Source organism: Scyliorhinus torazame, chromosome 6 (genome assembly GCF_047496885.1).
Source record: "Scyliorhinus torazame isolate Kashiwa2021f chromosome 6, sScyTor2.1, whole genome shotgun sequence".
NCBI lineage: Eukaryota > Metazoa > Chordata > Chondrichthyes > Carcharhiniformes > Scyliorhinidae > Scyliorhinus > Scyliorhinus torazame.
The window spans coordinates 153997299-154017694 of record NC_092712.1 but is presented as its reverse complement, the minus strand read 5'-3'; the positions used below and the strand labels follow the sequence as shown (position 1 = coordinate 154017694).

At 42.6% G+C, this 20396-nt stretch overlaps 2 protein-coding genes across 13 annotated transcripts in view; one reads left to right on the top strand and one right to left on the bottom strand.

Moving 5' to 3' along the window:
• Nucleotides 1-15377, bottom strand: part of LOC140425083 (uncharacterized) — a 137750-nt gene extending 122373 nt beyond the window's left edge. Inside the window, exons 1-5 of one of the 9 annotated variants that reach the window (XM_072508942.1) lie at nucleotides 15246-15377; nucleotides 14750-14846; nucleotides 12684-12752; nucleotides 2523-2544; nucleotides 1848-1880 (exon numbers count right to left, since the gene is read on the bottom strand). In XM_072508942.1, the coding sequence (XP_072365043.1) occupies nucleotides 1848-1880; nucleotides 2523-2544; nucleotides 12684-12752; nucleotides 14750-14833 (208 nt within the window). In that variant the 5' untranslated portion in view covers nucleotides 14834-14846; nucleotides 15246-15377. Of the gene's footprint in view, nucleotides 1-1847; nucleotides 1881-2522; nucleotides 2545-12683; nucleotides 12753-14621; nucleotides 14688-14749; nucleotides 14847-15065; nucleotides 15164-15245 lie in introns of those variants that run through there. The other 8 variants (XM_072508941.1, XM_072508945.1, XM_072508943.1 and 5 more) reach the window with 8 other exon arrangements.
• Nucleotides 15378-15422: 45 nt separating this feature from the next.
• Nucleotides 15423-20396, top strand: part of LOC140425084 (uncharacterized) — a 103726-nt gene continuing 98752 nt past the window's right edge. For 2 of the 4 annotated variants that reach the window (XM_072508953.1, XM_072508952.1), the window contains exon 1: nucleotides 15428-15597. The gene's annotated coding sequence lies outside the window, so the exon portion shown is untranslated. Of the gene's footprint in view, nucleotides 15598-20396 lie in introns of all 4 variants that reach the window. The other 2 variants (XM_072508954.1, XM_072508956.1) reach the window with 2 other exon arrangements.

Here is a 20396-nt window from a genome sequence, read left to right as displayed (position 1 = left end):
CAGTATCACAAATTGGTATATTAAAGTCCTACATCCATTAACTCTTAAAATACTTTGAAATTGATATTGCAATTGTTTGGTATTGGCAGTTTTCTTTTTTTTTTAAAAAAAGGATATTTAACCAGTTTAATTTATTTGAATAAAATTTCCATCAAACTGTTTGAGCATAAACATGCATCAGATTTGGTTGGGAAAGAGGAGTTGAAGTAGATCAACCGCAATCACCTTGAATGGTGAAGCAGGCTCAAAAGGCCATCTGGTTTACTGCTTCTATTTCTAAGTGGCCTATTATGAGCTCACCCAAGTGCTATTATTTATCTCCACTTCCTTCTCTGAAGGTATGGTGGAATGTCTACTGGTATTCACGTGCATCGTTTGGTACTTCATCCAAATGATCTTTCACAGCAGATCCACGAGTGTGTCAGCAGGTTACTCAACCGCAGCATCACAGTTGAACCCAATCCCGTTCTTGCCAGACAGCTACCTGATCATTTTTAGCAAGATGTTGGGAGCGAGGAGGTCACTGGATGATTATTAGGGAAGGAACCTTAGCTGATTTACACTCTTAACCCTGGGGTACTGAGTACAACAGCAGTATTTTACTGTCTTCCTGAAGTCCATTCGTTCAGTAGAGACTCAGTACCAAACTTGGGGTCTTGCCCTTCTGTATGGCTCAGCTACTCAAACTGACTGAACCATCATAGTGCCTTGATCAAAGACTTTGCTGAAGCTCCAAAAGTTCTAGCAAAATTCCCAACCCAACAGAACATTGTACAGTTTAAGCAGATAGCAATTAAACAGGTCAACCATGAGCTTTTAGTCCGAATACATCATGGAAAATTGTGCTGCTGCAATGGTGTCTCAGAATTTTGATTTGTTATGCTATATTTACGACCAAAATAATTTAAGCGTTGCATCCATCAGCAAAATTATACAAGAAATGATGCAATGTCTTCTGCTGCAGTGCTTGCATTGGCTGGAGTCCTTCATGGGAGAAACCCTGGACTTCATTGTTGTCTGTTGTCACGTTTAAACAAACATGCTCAAGTCACTGCATTCATGGATTCAAAAGCAGGGTTGGCAGAACAATGGAGCTTTCAATGCAAGGAATTGGGCACTTTCCACTTTATTTCAGATGCAGTACCATTATTACTACCAGTTGAGACAGGACAAGAAATGTTTTCTTTAAATACCCAGTAGCAAACTTTTGCCACTTGCCTATAAACCAGTAGCACAGCATGAGTACTTTCAGTCAACATTTTGACGGCAAGACAGTTCTTGCCAAACTTTACCACTCATGGTACACCAAAATGCTGTAAGTGGGCCACCATATTGTGAATAGGGCAATGACCTTACTCATCTTGGGATTTGTACTATTTTCCCAACAAAAGGCACCACCAGCTGAATTGGTACTGGCATAGACAATGCAAATTGTAGTCATCAACCTAGACAAGTGGATTTTTTATTTTGCTACTGGGATGCAATTAATTTCAAGCCCTGAACCATGTTACATCAACATGTAATATTTTAAGCAATGTGGGTTAAGTGTGTCACAGCATTCCTCATCACTTTTGGTGACATGCTGAGTACCAAACACATCAGCTTTGAAGTGGAGTTCTGTTGACTCAAAGTTAGATATCAAGTCCAGAGAGGAATGATTAATCACCAAACCTCGTTTCACGTTCACAAATAGTGTGACAGTAACGGTGCATTTTAAAACAAGTATACAACAGCAACACTTGTTAGCAGTGGTTTTTTCAAACCAGAGCTTGTTGTATTATTTACACCACAACTTCAAATTTACACGGACCCAGGAGCATCTTGGGTTGAAAGTCAAAAAAGATTACCTCCAAATCTTTCTTTCCCAGTCCCAAAAGTGACTGAAATTAAAAGGCAAAAAGAAAAATAAAGATGCACAAAGGAAAAACTGAATTACTTGGTGAAATCAAAAAACAATGTAGAGAACAGAGAACAAAATGGGCAAAAAATATTGAATTGTTAAAGGTTGGAGAAAAAGGCGAAAGGGGGCAAAAATACAAAATGTTTCTGGTATCTTCTCCAAAAACCAGCATACTTGTAAATTATTTGGTTGTGGTTTTGTCAAAAGCGACTATAGTTTACATTCAACTTTCCACAGTTCACGCCAAGTATCCTGAACAATTGGCAAATAAAGCTTCAGAGTAAAAGTACTCAAAGCCAGAAAATGTCCTGACCAGTTCATCCCGCCAATCTTTCAATTTTTGAAGTTGGTACCAATGCACATTGCAATGGCAATAGATTGGGATGAAGCAATGAATAAATGGAGCTCAAGGCCCACCATGTGGCTTAGGTGCAAACTGAAACATAAATGTTCAGTTATTAGTTTAGGCCACAAATTTTACAAGGTAAACCCCTTTGTTTACAACTGGAAGTAAACTTGTTTGAGTCAGTGCACGATTCATTTCAAATAAATCTAGAAGTGTCAGACTTTCTATAGTGTCTGTAAAGATAACAAGATCCTTAAAGAATCTTATAATACTTACCATTTTTAAAGGTTTCCTCATTCTGTCATATGAAGTTCGGATGAACCATCGAGGAAATTGAATAGAAAAAAAGTTAGCAGAGTTGCTTCTGTTGGGACATAAAACTGAAAGTTTTCATTAACAATGATATTTTGCAGACTTTCTTCCCCGGAAGGTCATCTTTTCCTTCATTATATTCAAGAAAAGGAACCCTTCTCGGTATATTCTGCAAAAATTCAGTTGAGCTCTTTATATTTTTCTGACAATGCAGAAAAAAATTCACAAGATTAACTCAAAAACAGTGCCCAAAGAAATAGCTTTTGCATATTAGAAAGCTGCTTTAGTAAAATTACATTCATTAGTAATTTTACTATATTCAAAAACACATTTAAAACACACTTAAAAGATTGTGATTTGTTAAACACGTTGTTGAATAATTGAATACTGCAAGACTTTCTTACATCATTGGGGCTTAAAACAGTCTAGTGTTAAATGACCAGAAATGACCAGATTTGTTGGGCAAACTTACTTTCTGCCCCACTTTGTTGAAGATGCATTGCAAACTCCATTTGCTTGATGCACCAGAGCCTGTGTGTTCCAAGACATTTTCTTGAGGTAGTCAGTAATATGAACAAATGTCCTCAGAGTTGAGTCCTTCTCTGTGCAACTGCACAAATAAAGATGTTTGTACACTGTACACATCATAAACATACAAATGTCCGAATGAACATCTGAAAAATGTTTCATAGGACTCTGAGCTTTGGAATCAAGAGGCTGGAACTTTTTTTTTAAGTTACTGCAAGCTCTGGGCACTAAGAGAATTAGCAATTTTCCCATGCTTACTTCCTCTGTACATGTTTAATGCACTTTCTTCCAGTTCAACTCTGGCCAGTAAAAAAATGTTTTTCTTTTAACCAGAGTTGGGTGGTAACAGCACAGGTTGCATCAAAATAATTTTGAAGCAGCCCCATCAAATTTGGTGAAAAATTAAAGATCGAAGAGTCAATGTTTAAAAGGGAATATTTACATATATCCAGATCTCTGAGCAGATCAGTTTTGTGGCAGCACGGTAGCACAGTGGTTAGCACTGTTGCTTCACAGCTACAGGGTCCCAGGTTCGATTCCCGGCTTGGGTCAATGTCTGTGCAGAGTCTGCACGTTCTCCCCGTGTGTGCATGAGTTTCCCCCGGGCGCACCGGCTTCCTCCCACAGTCCAAAGATGTGCAGTGGATTGGCCATGATAAATTGCCCTTAGTGTTCAAAAAGGTTGGGTGGGATTGTTGTGTTATGGGGATAGGATGGATGCGTGGGCTTGGGTAGGGTGCCCTTTCCAAGGGCTGGTGCAGACTCGATGGGCCAAATGGCCTCCTTCTGCACTGTAAATTCTATGAAACGAAATTTCACAAAGGAACCATAGAATGATAGATGATCTTTTGTTCAACTTCATTTTGGCTATTGAACAAGTGGACAGGCCACATACTCGCAGGACAGAACCAACCATTGCCACTTCATTTATATCAGTCAGATTTGGCTAAATCCTTGATTTCTTAGTAATTCATGTACTCGTACTCATTTAAGTGTCAACAATAGCAGGTAGTCATCATAAAGCTAAAAAGCCTCCCCAAAATTAATTCAAAACAAAAAAAGTGACTTTGGTTTTATTTTAAACGCAGATGAGCATGTAAACAGTCACAAAAAGTACTCAAGCAATACAATCCTAGTTGATCTGATAGTACAAGTGTCGCAGCAGTATTATAAATTGAAGCCAATGTTAAGGAACTTGTCTCTGTATTCATGTTTGCTTCATTAACCAACATAAGTACCTAAAATCTATGAGCAATCTTGCCTCCTACCAATTACCAAAATACTTCCACGATTTAATAACTGACCAAAAAATAGTTAACTATGGAGTTAAGCCATGAATATGTCAAGACACTGTAAAATACACACGTTTAAGATAAACCAAATTAGAATTAGGGCAGTGTTCAGGAGAAATTTGAGAAAGATGCCATGGGCGCAAGACAAATGGAGTGTTAAAGGTAGTCTGAATGCTGTGGAATGCCGAATCGTGAGATGAGGTGCTGTTCCTCCAGTTTGTGTTGGGCGTCACTGGAATATTGCAGCAAGCCAAGGACAGACATGTGGGCATGAGAGCAAGGTGGCGAGTTGAAATGTCAAGCAAAAGGAAGGTTGGAGCCATGCTTGTGGGCTGAGCGAAGGTGTTCCGCAAAGCAGAACGGCCTGCGTCTAGTCTCCCCCATGTAGAGGAGATTACATTGGGAGCAGAGATACAGTGGACCATAATACAAGGAGATGCAAATGAAACACTCCTTGATCTGAAAGGAGTGTTTCAGGCCATGGATGGCGAAGAGATCCAACACCACCCTCTCCCCCACAAAGTCATCTGCCACTTGCTCTTCGATTTTGCTTTCACGAGTGCTGACGCCTTGTTCTACCATCAGTACATTCTGCCAGCTTACCTTTTATGCCACCATCAGCACCTTCTTTAGCCTTCGACACGAGCTTTGTCTTTGCCCATGACACCTTTGTCAAATCCCTGAAGCGCCAATCCATCCTATACCTTGTTTTGCTCCATCTGCTTCACATGCTTCAACAGCATAAATATCATCACATTTCGCCCTCTCTTTAGCTCTGAAGTCATAAAGCCTCGAAATGTTAACGGTTTGTCTCTCAACAGATGCTGCCAGACCAGAGTTTTTCCACCATTTTCTCTTTTTAATTCATTTTTCCAGCATCTGCAATATTTTGCTTTTACTTAAGCATTTTTGAGAGATGTTTACATGAAGAAATTTAACTTTACGCTTGAAAGGCAATAGTTCAATTGATTTCAGAAATATGGGTTTGGATAGAAATTAATTAAAATTAGCTCGAAGGAAAAATTAACCATTGAATGTGTCGCACACAGCAGAGTTTGGCTCCGGAAATCAACTTTTCGCCTGTCACGATCACTTACTCCTGGGACTTTTACCCTGGAGCAAAAATAAGGGAAGAGGATTTTATGCTGTCCATTAACATTGCCCTTTTGTTCTGCACTCCTGGCAGCCATTGTACTGTATCCTACTGCATTCTAACATAATATGTGAGAACTATGCACCCCCCTTCCTCATTGTGAGTCACTACAAATTCATTATTTAGACTTCATTTTCCTAGATTAAAAAACAATGTTAACGACAATAGTTTCACTGCCTGATGAGCCACATACATTGTCCAGATATGCAATTCCATTGCATTATTTGGCATGAAGATCAACATTATTATCTCCCAGCCTGAATAACACATCTCTTTCTCCTGTGATTTCATGAAAGATGCTTGAAGGAGGAACCTGTAAACATTGTTGCCAGCAAGCCAGAGATTTGCACTGGTACGTAGATAAGAAAGTGCATCACAAACACTCCACAATTTTGTGCTTCAGCACAAATATTCTGCACAACTTCTGTATTTAGAACCACATAAACAGCGAAAGCACCTTTCCTATCAAATGGGCATGAGATCAGTTGCTCATCAATGTGGGACATCGTAGAAAGATAGAATAAGGCCACAAAATAGAGACAAAGAAGCATGAAACATGGACTAATCGAGTGTGTGTAAAATGTTTCCTCTGCAGCCTGCACTTGCTGCTCAAAATCTAATAGATTGACTATATTATAGTTAGGCAAGTAGTCTTAAAGGCAGACCAATTTTTTTTATAAGAGCGTCCTGAATTTGTTTTTAATCAGAGACTGAAACTTGGTCTCTCGTGATGATCAATTGTTCCCTGATAAAACCGAGGGTGGAGGAAGAAACCGATCTGATCAGAAGGTACTTGGAGCATTTATCTATTACTAAACATTATCGGTCCACAATAGCCCTGGAGCAGATGTCTCAACATCTTTGAATGTTCAACCCAGAGCAATCCAATAGCGCATGTTGCAAAATCTCAATTGCTTCCAAGGCTGGTGGGAGAAAGTAAGATGCCTTGGGCCAGAAGAATGCAGCACAAAGAATAATATCAAGGTCACATTTGATCAAGGTTGGCATCAAGGAGCCCAAGCAAAACTGTAGTCAATGGGAATCAGGGAGGGGAAGCTCTCCGTTGGTTGGAGCAGTAACTAGCACAAAGAAAGATGGTTGTCTGTGGCTGTTGGAGGTCAGTCATCTCCGCTCCAAGATATTACTGCAGTAATTCCTCAGGGTAGAGTCCTAGGCCCAACCATCATCAGTTGCTTCATCAATGACCTTCCTGCCATTATAAGGTCAGAAGTGGGGATGTTCGTTGATGATTACACAATATTCAAGCAGCATTTGCGACTCCTCAGCTACTGAGGCAGTCTGTGCCCAAATGCAACAAGAGCTGGACAATATTCAGGCTTGTGCTGACAAGTGGCAAGTAACACGCATGCCACACAAGTGCTGGGCGAAGACAATCTCCAACTAGAAAGGATCTAACCATCACCCCATGACATTCAAAGACATTACCATTGTGGAATTCCTCACGATTAACACCCTGGGGGCTACCATTGACCAGAAACTCAACTGGTCCAGCCATATAAATACTGTGGCTTCAAGAACAGGTCCAGGGTTAGGAATCCTGACTCAAGTAGCTCACCTCTCGGTTCACAAAGCCTGTCCACAACCTACAAGGTACAAGTCAGGGGTGTGATGGAATACTCTCCACTTACAGGTGCAGCTCCAACAATACTCAGGAAGCTTGGCGCCATCCAGGACAAAGAAGCCCACTTGATTTGACACCCCATCCACAAACGCTCACTCCCTCCACAATTAACGCACAGTGGCAGAAGTGTGTACCATCTACAGGGCACTACAAGGACTCACCAAGGCTTCTAAGACAGCACCTTCCAAACCACGACCTCTACCATCTAGAAGCACAGGCGCAACAGAGACACGAGAACACCACTACCTGGAAGTTCCCTCCAAGCCACTCACCATTCAATTTAGAAATATATTGCCATTCCTTCATTGTCATTGGATCAAAATCCTAGAGCTCCCTCCCAATGTGCCTGCACCATATGGACTCCAATGGTATAAGGCGGCAGCTGACCACCACCTTCTGGAGGGCAATTAGAATGAGCAATGAACGCTGGCCTAGCCAGTGGCACCAACAAGTCTTGAATAAATAAAACAAATTGAACAATTTTACTAATTCGGTCCTCTGTCTGTATGGAAATGCTGAAATAATTTGAAAATCCATGTCAATCAGCAATATAAAACAGATCTAATTATTATACAGCTCCACAGTGTTAGAATATACAAGAGATAGCCAATATACAGAGATAGCCATATTTCTCTTCCTCAAAGCCCTAGCTCAAGGATGAACGATGCATATAATGGAGCAAGGGGGAAAGCATAATCTTCCAAGCTAGTCAGTTTCTTCATCACATAGCATTGACAATTTCCAATAGTCTTGGGTCATTGTGTAATGTAAGTAAGCTTTAGCTTGATTTACTATGACTATAATGGCTCGGGAAAAATTTTGCACACATCCTGCAACCAGATCATCAGGGTAGAAGGAAGTCCCTAGATGGCTATATAGAATGGTGGGCCTGAACCAAAAAAACTCCATCCAAACTATTCCCCCAAACACCTTAACCACAATTGTAGAATTAAAAAAAGATACACCCAAAGTCCACTGCTAAAAACTGTATTTTTGAACTACTTGGAACTCACCCCAAAACTAGAGGCAGAGACGAAATTGAGTCAATTGTTGAGTTGAATTTATTTTTATAATATGATATTTGGAGATACAGAATGATGCAGAAAAACTCAGGCATTTATTGCTTTACATCGACTGGACATGAAGTAATTTGGGATACAGTGGACTTTATGCACCAAGCAAGCAATTATGCCAAATGTTTTTTAAATCATCCTGGAGTTATCGCAAGCAAGAGCCAACCACTTATAAGCCATTACAAGTAATCATTATTTTTAATAAATTTAGAGTACCCAATTATTATTTTTTTCCAATTAAGGGGCAATTTAGCATGGTCAATCCCCCTACCCTGCACATCTTTTAGGTTTTGGGGGTCAAACCCACACTGACATGGGGAGAATGTGCAAACTCCCCACAGACAGTGACTCGGGATCTAACCGGGTCCTCGACAAGTAACCATTATGGGAGAAGGATTAAGAAGTCAGTAATCATACACATAACTGAAAGCAAACAGATCTCCCAAAATCCAAATAAGATCTGGGAAGCTCGCTTCTAGGAACGAACCAAAGTTAATTTTGTCTAAAAGTTGAAAATTCTGGAAAATACTATGTTAGAGCTCCTGAGATGCAGAGAGACCTGGGTGTCTCAAGTGCATAAATCACAAAAAACTAGTATACAGTTTAGATACAGCAAGTAATTAGGAAAGCTAATGTTAGAATGTTATCATTGGAAGGGGAATTGAAAACAAAACTATGGAGATTATACTTCAGTTGTAACGGGGGCACTAGCGAGACAACTAGAGTACTGTTAATAGTATTGGCATCCTTATTTAAGCAGTTCAGAGGTTTACTAAACTAATAACTCAATTGGGCAGGTCATTAGAGGAAAGGTTGAACAGGCTAGCCTGCTACCCGTGGAGTTTAGAAGAGTAAGAGGTTACTTGGTTGAAACATTCAAGATCCGGCGGGATCTTAACAGGTGGATGTGGAGCGAATGTTTCCTCTTGTGGGAGAATCTAGAACTAGGGGCCACTATTTAAAAATAAAAGGTCATCCATTTAAAGCAGAGGTGAATCAAATGTTTTTCTCAGAGGTTCGTGAGCCTTTGGAACTCCTTCCTGAAAAGGTGGTGGAAGTTGAATCTTTGAAAATTTGGGGTGGATAAATTCTTGGCAAGCAAGAGGCGATAGGTTTTACGGGGTAGGCAGGATACAGATTTGAGGTTATTAGATCAACCATGATCTTATGAATTGGCAGAGAAAGCGAGAGGGGCCGAATGGCTGACTCCTGCTCCTTGGTCATATGTTCCATTCCATTGTGCTTCTATTTCAGATTGCCAGCATTCATAGTTTTTTGTAGGACTTAAAATATGCACTTCCAACAATTCTCAAAAAAGTTAAATTAGAGCTCAAGAGAAACTTTTCAAAATTGAGGGAATAGAACAATTATGATGCAAGTTGTGGGCTATATACAGAAATGCATCCCAACTCCCCAATATGTGATAACCACCAGTTTGCCCCAGGAACTTGGATGGGGGGTTGAGAGTATGGCGAAGGGCGGGAATTGAGAGGATGGGGGAACCTGTTTCTGGAAGGGAGCTTCCCTAGCTTGAGGGCGCTGGAGGAGAAGTTTGGGTTGGCAAGAGGAAACAAATTCCGATATTTACAGATGCGGGACTTCCTGCACAGGCAGGTATCATCCTTCCCACTCCTGCCATTAAGGGGGATCCAGGATAGGGTAGTGTCTAGGGGATGGGTGGGAGAGGGAAGAGTCTCAGACATCTACAAAGAACTTATGGGGACAGAAACGCAGACAGAGGAGCTGAAGCGCAAGTGGGAGGGGCTTGGGGTGAGTTGGAGGATGGCTTATGGACGGACACGTTGAGCAGAGTCAACGCGACCGCTACATGCGCAAGGCTCAGCTTGATCAAATTCAAGGTGGTCCACCCGGCCCACATGACAGTGGCCCGGATGAGTAGATTCTTTGGGGTAGAGGACAGGTGTGTAAAATGTGCGGGCGGACCAGCGAATCATGTCCACATGTTTTGGGCATGTCCAAAACTTAGGGGATATTGGCAGGGGTTTGCGGACGTCATGTCCAGAGTATTGAAAACAAGGGTGGCAATGAGTCCAGAGGTGGCAATTTTTAGGATGTTGGAAGACCCGGGGGTCCAGGAGGAGAAAGAAGCAGATGTTCTGGCCTTTGCCTCCCTGGTAGCCCGGAGATGGATATTATTAGCTTGGAGGGACTCAAAGCCCCCGAAGTCAGAGACCTGGTTAACCGACATGGCGAGTTTTTCAGCCTGGAGAAGATTTGCCTGGAGAGGGCCATTGTTAGGGTTCATCCGGAGTTGGCAACCATTCATAGACTTCTTCGCGGAGAATTAATCGTCAGCTGGGGGATAGCGTAGAATAGGGGGTTAAATAGGCGGGTCTTGGAGAGATGGGAGTCAGTGTTTGCACTATGTTTATTGTTCTTTGTACATAGTTTGTTTTTCTACTGTTGCTGTTTGTAATGCCAAAAATACCTCATTAAAATAGTTTGTTAAAAAAAAAGTGCATCCCAAAGACATTCATGGAAAAAAGATAATTAGAATTAAGTTGAGCAAGTTCCTAAATTATGTAGGATTATCTGAATTACAAAGAAGTTCTACTGCTCCTTTTTCAAAAATGAATTTAGAGCACCCAATTACTTTCTTTTCCAATTAAGGGGCAATTTAGTGTGGCCAAGCCTGCACAACTTTTGGGGTTGTGGGGGTGAAACCCACGCGTACACGAGCAGAATGTGCAAACTCAACACGGACAGTGACCCAGGCCCAGGATTTGAACCCTGGGTCCTCAGTGAGTAGGCAGCAGTGCTAACCACTGTGCCACGTGCCGCCCATACTGCTCCTTTTGACTTCCAAGTCCCATTTCAAATGAGTGTTTGAAAATATTTGTTCTTAGGATGGGGGCACCCATACCATCTGCCCTGGCAAAGTGACAAAGCCTTTTCTGTGAACTTTGCAGTTCCAGCGATGACACAGTTTTCCACTCAAATGTAACTTGGTGTGCTTCTGCTGTGTAAAGATATCACCCGTAATGGATAAATTCACCACTTTCAGAATGTTACAATTAATTTTGCAAGCTTGTTGCTTCACATTGACAAAATATTAATGAGCTGCTGCTACAGTGTTGTAATATTTTTGATTTCTCCATTAAAAGCTTACAAATGTTATTATTCTCCTCCCAAAACCGCTCTCATTTATACCAAACTGGTCTACATCCCTGCATCTGTTGAGCTGCATTGAAAAGGAAGACAAACAGATCCGAAGAATAATCTTCTGCGACCTTTATATTGTACCTCCGCTTCTTCAGCATCCCACGTTTGCTCCTTTCAGCTGTCAAACAAGACTGTAAACCGTACTTTCTCCCATGAACCATTTATCTTGATGCCAGTGACAGACTGATTTCAATCGAATTCTATCAAAAAATAAGTTTATTGCTACCAGGGGCCATGATACTCGTGTCCAGCAACATACTTATGCAACGATTAGTTGAAGAACATTGAAAAACTGCAATAACACGCTACCACAAGGAAATGTGTATTTTACCAAACAATTTCAAAAATAGCATGATTACCAATACAACATACAAAAACTTTGATCATGTGCACTAGCTTATCAGCCCCAATGAATTGTGTACACTTTCAACAACAGTCGTCACCCGTAGTCTGCCAAGAGTAGACAGCCAGAAGTTTGCCAAGAGTAGACAGCCAGAAGTTAACAGTCTCATGTCATTTTTGTTCAGTCTCTAGCAATCTGATATCAGATGTAGAAAGGATTAGAGCTGAGAAAAAGAAAGTGTTTTAAGAGCTCTGTGACCACATGAAGACCAATGCCAAATCTGTCATGTGGTTCTCACCTCATTGGATAACTCAGATGGTGACCCAGATAGATTTTTTCTAAAACAGCAAATGCTCGTTTTGTTCATGTTCAGAGCGCAAAATTGGATGGCGGAAAGATCCAAATACTGCAGAGCAAATATTGCACCTAACCACAATAAACCAAAAATTGTACTTATGTTTACAAATGAAAGTATACAGAGAACGAGCTGAACGTTATGTAGCAAGTAGCTCAACATCGATGGAACCTTGTTTACCACAATTCAGAAATCTGTTGTGTGGAAAATACAACATCACAATGAATTGAAGGCCCCCATCTGTTCCATTCTAATATTGCACTGCCCATGAGCGGAGGCATTCATTCAAGCCAACAATGGTACATTTTTGATTTCCTATCCCAGAACAGTTTTTAGTACAATTAAGGGAGCAAAAAAGCCCAGAAAAGTCTCTGAAAATCGGTCAAATGGGATACCCAGCAAAACTAGGAAAGAACCACATTAATAAACCCTATATCACTTTTCTGAGTCAAGACAACAAGTTGCGGACAGCCAATTTAGTTATACAAAAGAACTCATCAGCCACAAGTATTATCTGCACATATTCAAATGGTGTTTCTACATTTGGTGCTCTTACCTTTTTGTGTTTCAACCCAAGGAAATGCATTTTGAGATTCATCTCAGATGTACAACGAACATCGCAGATCTAAAATTAAAAATATAAATGGAGGGCGCTTGGAATTTAGTATGAAATGTTACATATGCACAATTATTCTAGCTGTTCACAAATGTTTAATGATTTATTGAAAAATCAATTGTTATACAGCGTAGGTCATGAAACTGTAAATATTTTACGGGTCAACAATTTTTGTTACAATATACACAAAAAAAGTTGAATATCCCCAGACCCACAAAAAGTAGTACAAACACCATCTGGCAAAACACCACTCAAATCAGCCAACTCCAAAATAATCAGCTAAGTAATAGATGATATTGTTGACGGTGCAACTCGCATCATTTACGTATCGATAACCAGCTTAATGATGCTCAGTTTGGGATCTGTCAGAAGATTACACCTCCAGACCTCATTTCAGCCTTGGCACGAACACGGACCATAAACTGAATACCAGAGGCGAAATGAGCGTGAATATTCTTGCCATTAAGGCAGTATTTTACTAGGTAGGACAGAATCCCTGTAGTGCAGAAGGCCATTTGGTCCATCGTGTCTGTACCAACCCTCTGAAAGAGCACCCTACCTCGGCCCACTCCCCGCCCTATCCCCACCGAACCTCCACATCCCTGGATACTAAGGAGTAATTTTATCATCACGTCAAATATACCCAACCTGCACATTTTTTTGACTGCAGGAAGAAACCAGAGCACTCGAAGGAAACCAACGTAGACACACTCAAAGTAAACTGCCACCCAAAGCTGGAACTGAACCCGGGTCACTGGTGCTGTGAGGCAGCAGTGCGAACCACTGTGCCACAAGCAAAATACTGATGGATAGGGCAGCACCGTGGCGCAGTGGCTAACTGCTGCCTCAAGGCGCTGATGACCTGGGGTTGATCCCAGCTTTCGGGTCACTGTTCTTGTAGAGTTAGCACATTCTCCCCCTAGAACATAGTGCAGAAGGAGGCCATTCAGCCCATCGAGTCTGCACCAACCCACTTGAGCCCTCACCTCCACCCTATCCCCGTAACGCAATAACCCCTCCTAAACTTTTTGGACATGAAGGGCAATTTAGCATGGCCAATCCACCTAGCCATTTCTGTGTCTGTCTCATCCCCACAACCCAAAGATGTGCTGGGTAGGTGGATTGGCCACTCTAAATTGCCCCTTAATTGTGAAAGAAAAATTGGGTACTTAAATTTTTTTTATTTTTTAAATTCCGGTGGAAAAAATCAGGTGTGGCAACATGTCACACGGTTTCTCTGTCTCTCCGGTGACATAGTGATCCAGAGGCCCAGGGTAATTAATTCTCTGGGGACCTGGGTTCGAATCCCACCACAGCTGTAGTGAAATTTGAATTCAATAAAAATATGGAATTAGACGTCTAATGATGACCACAGTTGATTGTCGTAAAAACTCATCTGATTCACTAATGTCCTTTAGGGAAGGAAACGTGCCGTTCTTCCCTGGTCTGGGCTACATGTCACTCCAGACCCACAGCAATGTGGTTGATTCTTAAATGTACTCTGAAATGGCAAACCACATCCCATGATTGAATAAAGGGGGAAAAATGCGCCAAGAGGGGATTACCTAAATGACATCTATGTTAACCTTATTCAGCGGATTAAATCAAAATGGGGAAATGCAAAAAAAAAATATTCTGAAAGCATTTAAATATAGACCAAAACAGTCGATGTTAAATTAGTCAGGACAGCAGCTGAGTGGGTGCTACAACTCCCGGTTTTCACTTTGTCCAGAATATAGTGCAAATGACGGAACGGCGCGTCCCTAAAACGGTACGGCTCAGGAGAGCCAAGACGCCGGGTGGCCGTTGCAATGGAAATTCAGATAATATAAAAGGAAAATATAATTAAAACTCAGACTGTACAGGTGTAGAACTCACAGCCAAATTCTATCCTAACTGTAACCAGTGCACAACGGAACACATTGGCCGCCATTTTCCCTCATGATCTGAAACCGATTCAAAATGGCGGACGACCTCTCCTCGCGCTCCACCGCATTCATACGCACCTTACAATAAAAAACATTGGCCGCAATCATATTTTTCATCTCACGGTTCGCCCGATCTTGTCGCCGATGAATGTCATCCATCATCCCGAGACGAATGCTGCAGCAAATTTAAAGAAAACACACTCGTAATACGAACCAGGATTTCAAGGTGACAAACTCGCGATAAGAAAAATAATGGGTCATCTTGCGAATCTTTAATTACTCCCTGGGTATCTTAATATTGTGGATAATCACAACACAAAGGTGACAAGTGTCTATAACAATCGTTATATCCACTTCCCAGGGACCGTAATTGAGAGATAATCCATTAAATTACCGAGAAAATAATAATCAAATCCTCTCGCGCAAATAGAGCGATTGCAACCGACACCCACTCCCTCACAACCTTCCGGCGTGATTACGTCACTTCCTTAGAAACGAAAGATCCCACGCCTACTCCTCATGCAGAAAACTCGGCTTCGAAAAGTGGATTCACGTCAAGAAAAGTCACACTTGCCTCGAACCCAGCCCGACTGAGATAACATTTCATTAATTAGTAATTGTGGTTATAAAGTAAGATTGGATTTATTCTCCTCCAGAAACAAAAAGAAATGGCGGTCACCAGACATCCGGGATATTGGCGTTCGTGTGGGAAATGACGTGCAGGCCCACCGGAAGTCACAGTTTGACGAAAACGAAGCCTTCGTCTCTGAGGAAGGTCGGATCACGGAAAAAACGATTATCTGGTCGTCGTGGTCATCACTCGTCGTTTAGATCGAGCTTGGAAGATCGCACTGTTGCTTTACAAATAATTTCCAACACGCACGGAGGAGCTGCAGTGGTCAGTGAAGATCTTGACTGAAGGCGATGTACGTATTTTTGAATGCGTATGTTAGATAAACCCCTCCGAGAGTTAGTGTATTTATTTAGGCCCGGACCATCATGATGAGGTTATAATCCTATTTTTGTCTTCAGGTTAACGAGGTCTGATTAAGTATTTAAGTAAAATAATAAAAACTTCCATATGATTTCGGAGTTATGTATTGGCATTTGATCATTTAGTAGCTGAATACGAATTAGAAACAGGTATAGGCCATTTGAACCCTCGAGCCTGCTCCACCATTCAATAAGAACATGGCTGATCTGATTGTGATTTTAGCTCCACGTATCCCTGATAACCTATACACAATGCAAAGCATATTTCCATTAGTGCAATGGCCCGGGAGCACTTAGGGTGGCAGAGATGTGAACATTACATATTTCAAAGTTGAAGTGTTAAACCCATTGTCAAGGATGCCACTGAGATAAACAGCGATGAAACAAATTTGGAATTCCAGTTTGAAAGGTTTTTTTAAAAGCCTGAAGCTTGTAGGATGAAGCAACAGTGAGGAAAGAAAGACATTCTACTTGTTGAGAATTGAACAAAGAATGAGTTTCAAGTAGTATGCCAAGTGGTGAGATTATCACACTGGGCAGCGTATTATTAGGTTAGTATATAACCTGCACTGGATCTTAGAAAGAACATGACAAAACAACATCAATGTTTGAGCTGCAGTATTATGTTTTTTTTTAAATATAGGAGAGAAGAGCATTCTGCAGAAGTGTCCTTAGGACTCAATGTTAACTCTGTTTCTCTCAACAGATACTGCTGGACCTGCGTACATTTTTCCAGCATTTGTTTTTATTTCAGATCTCTTAAATCTACATTATTCTGTTCTAATTTGCTGTGGACAGATAGAACATAGAACGATACAGCGCAGTACAGGCCCTTTGGCCCACGATGTTGCACTGAAACAAAAGCCATCTAACCTACACTATGCCATTATCATCCATATGTTTATCCAATAAACTTTTAAATGCCCTCAATGTTGGCGAGTTCACTACTGTTGCAGGTAGGGCATTCCACGGCCTCACTACTCTTTGCGTAAAGAACCTACCTCTGTCCTATATCTATTACCCCTCAGTTTAAAGTTATGTCCCCTCGTGCCAGCCATTTCCATCCGCGGGAGAAGGCTCTCACTGTCCACCCTATCTAACCCTGATCATTTTGTATGCCTCTATTAAGTCTCCTCTTAACCTCCTTCTTCTCCAACGAAAACAACCTCAAGTCCATCAGCCTTTCCTCATAAGATTTTCCCTCCATACCAGGCAACATCCTGGTAAATCTCCACACCCACTCCAAAGCCTCCACGTCCTTCCTATAATGCGGTGACCAAAACTGTACGCAATACTCCAAATGCGGCTGCACCAGAGTTTTGTACAGCTGCAACATGACCTCCCGATTCCGGAACTCAATCCCTCTACCAATAAAGGCCAACACTCCATAGGCCTTCTTCACAACCCTATCAACCTGGGTGGCAACTTTCAGAGATCTATGTACATGGACACCTAGACCCCTCTGCTCATCCACACTTCCAAGAACTTTACCATTAGCCAAATATTCCGCATTCCTGTTATTCCTTCCAAAGTGAATCACCTCACACTTCTCTACATTAAACTCCATTTGCCACCTCTCAGCCCAGCTCTGCAGCTTATCTATATCCCTCTGTAACCTGCTACATCCTTCCACACTGTCGACAACACCACCGACTTTAGTGTCGTCTGCAAATTTACTCACCCACCCTTCTGCGCCTTCCTCTAGGTCATTGATAAAAATGACAAACAGCAACAGCCCCAGAACTGATCCTTGTGGTATGCCACTTGTAACTGAACTCCATTCTGAACATTTCCCATCAACCACCACCCTCTGTCTTTCAGCTAGCCAATTCCTGATCCACATCTCTAAATCACCCTCAATCCCCAGCCTCCGTATTTTCTGCAATAGCCTACCGTGGGGAACCTTATCAAACGCTTTACTGAAATCCATATACACCACATCAACTGCTCTACCCGCATCTACCTGTTCCGCCACCTTCTCAAAGAACTCGATAAGGTTTGTGAGGCATGACCTACCCTTCACAAAGCCATGCTGACTATCCCTGATCATATTATTCCTATCTAGATGATTATAAATCTTGTCTCTTATAATCCCCTCCAAGACTTTACCCACTACAGACCGGTCTATAGTTGCCGGGGTTGTCTCTGCTCCCCTTTTTGAACAAAGGGACCACATTTGCTATCCTCCAGTCCTCTGGCACTATTCCTGTAGCCAATGATGACATAAAAATCAACGCCAAAGGTCCAGCAATCTCTTCCCTGGCCTCCCAGAGAATCCTAGGATAAATCCCATCAGGACCCGGGGACTTATCTATTTTCAGCCTGTCCAGAATTGCCAACACCTCTTCCCTACGTACCTCAATGCCATCTATTCTATTAGCCTGGGTCTCAGCATTCTCCTCCACAACATTCTCTTTTTCCTGAGTGAATACTGACGAAAAATATTCATTTAGTATCTCGCCTATCTCTTCAGACTCACAACTTCCCATTCCTGTCCTTGACTGGTCCTACTCTTTCCCTAGTCATTCGCTTATTCCTGACATACCTATAGAAAGCTTTTGGGTTTTCCTTGATCCTACCTGCCAAATACTTCTCATGTCCCCTCCTTTCTCGTCTTAGCTCTCTCTTTCGATCCTTCCTCGCTACCTTGTAACTATCCATCGCCCCAACTGAAACTTCACACCTCATCTTCACATAGGCCTCCTTCTTCCTCTTAACAAGAGATTCCACTTCTTTGGTAAACCACGGTTCCCTTGCTCGACGCCTTCCTCCCTGCCTGACCGGTACATACTTATCAAGAACACGCAGTAGCTGATCCTTGAACAAGCTCCACTTATCCAGTGTGCCCAACACTTGCAGCCTACTTCTCCACCTTATCCCCCCCAAGTCACGTCTAATGGCATCATAATTGCCCTTCCCCCAGCTATAACTCTTGCCCTGCGGTGTATACTTATCCCTTTCCATCATTAACGTAAACATCACCGAATTGTGGTCACTGTCCCCAAAGTGCTCTCCTACCTCCAAATCCAACACCTAGCCTGGTTCATTACCCAAAACCAAATCCAACGTGGCCTCGCCTCTTGTTGGCCTGTCCACATATTGTGTCAGGAAACCCTCCTGCACACACTGTACAAAAAACGACCCGTCTAATGTACTCGAGAACTATTATCTTTTCGAGTCAATATTTGGAAAGTTAAAGTCTCCCATAATAACTACCCTGTTACTTTCGCTCTTATCCAGGATCATCCTCTCCATCCTTTCCTCTACATCCCTAGAACTATTTGGAGGCCTATAGAAGACTCCCAACAGGGTGACCTCTCCTTTCATGTTTCTAACCTCAGCCCATACTACCTCAGAAGATGAGTCCCCATCTAGCATCCTCTCCGCCACCGTAATACTGCTCTTGACTAGCAGCGCCACACCTCCCCCTCTTTTGCCTCCTTCTCTGAGCTTACTAAAACACCTAAACCCCGGAACCTGCAACATCCATTCCTGTCCCTGCTCTATCCATGTCTCCGAAATGGCCACAACATCGAAGTCCCAGGTACCAACCCATGCTGCCAGTTCCCCTACCTTATTTTGTATACTGGCATTGAAGTAGACACACTTCAAACCACCTACCTGAACACTGGCCCCCTCCTGTGACGTCAAATCTATGCTCCTGACCTCTATACTCTCATTCTCCCTTACCCTAAAACTACAATCCAGGTTCCCATGCCTCTGCTGCATTAGTTTAAACCCCCCCAAAGAGCACTAACAAATCTCCCCCCGCCCCCCCCCCAGGATATTTGTGCCCCTCAGGTTCAGATGTAGACCATCCTGTCTGTAGAGGTCCCACCTTCCCCAGAAAGAGCCCCAGTTATCCAGAAATCTGAATCCCTCCCGCCTGCACCATCCCTGTAGCCACGTGTTTAATTGCTCCCTCTCCCTATTCCTCATCTCACTATCACGTGGCACGGGCAACAACCCAGAGATAACAACTCTGTTTGTTCTAGTTCTGAGCTTCCATCCTAGCTCCCTGAAAGCCTGCCTGACATCCTTGTCCCCTTTCCTACCTATGTCGTTAGTGCCAATGTGGACCACGACTTGGGGCTGCTCCCCCTCCCGCCCTAAGGACCCGGAAAACACGATCCGAGACATCACGTACCCTTGCACCTGGGAGGCAACATACCAAACGTGAGTCTCTCACGCTCCCACAAAATCTCCTATCTGTGCCCCTGACTATCGAGTCCCCAATTACTAATGCTCTGCTCCTCTCCCCCCTTCCCTTCTGAGCAACAGGGACAGCCTCCGTGCCAGAGGCCCGTACCCCATGGCTTACCCCTGGTAAGTCTCCCCCCCCCCCCCCCCCCCCCACCACCACAAGTATCCAAAGCGGTATACTTGTTTCTCAGGGGATCGACCGCAGGGGATCCCTGCACTGACTGCTTCTTCCCAGTCCCTCTTACAGTTACCCATCTATCTCCAATCTTTGGTGTAACTAATTCCCTGAAGCTGCTATCTATGACCCCCTCTGCCTCCCGAATGATCCGATGTTCTTCCAACTCCAGCTCCAGTTCCCTAACTCGGTCTTGGAGGAGCTGGAGATGGCAGCACTTCCTGCAGGTAAAATCAGCAGGGACACTAACGGCATCCCTCACCTCAAACATCCTGCAGGAGGAACATTGCACTCCCTTCCCTGCCATCCCTCTAACTTTCTACCAAGATCTGGCTAACAACTAAATTAAATTTT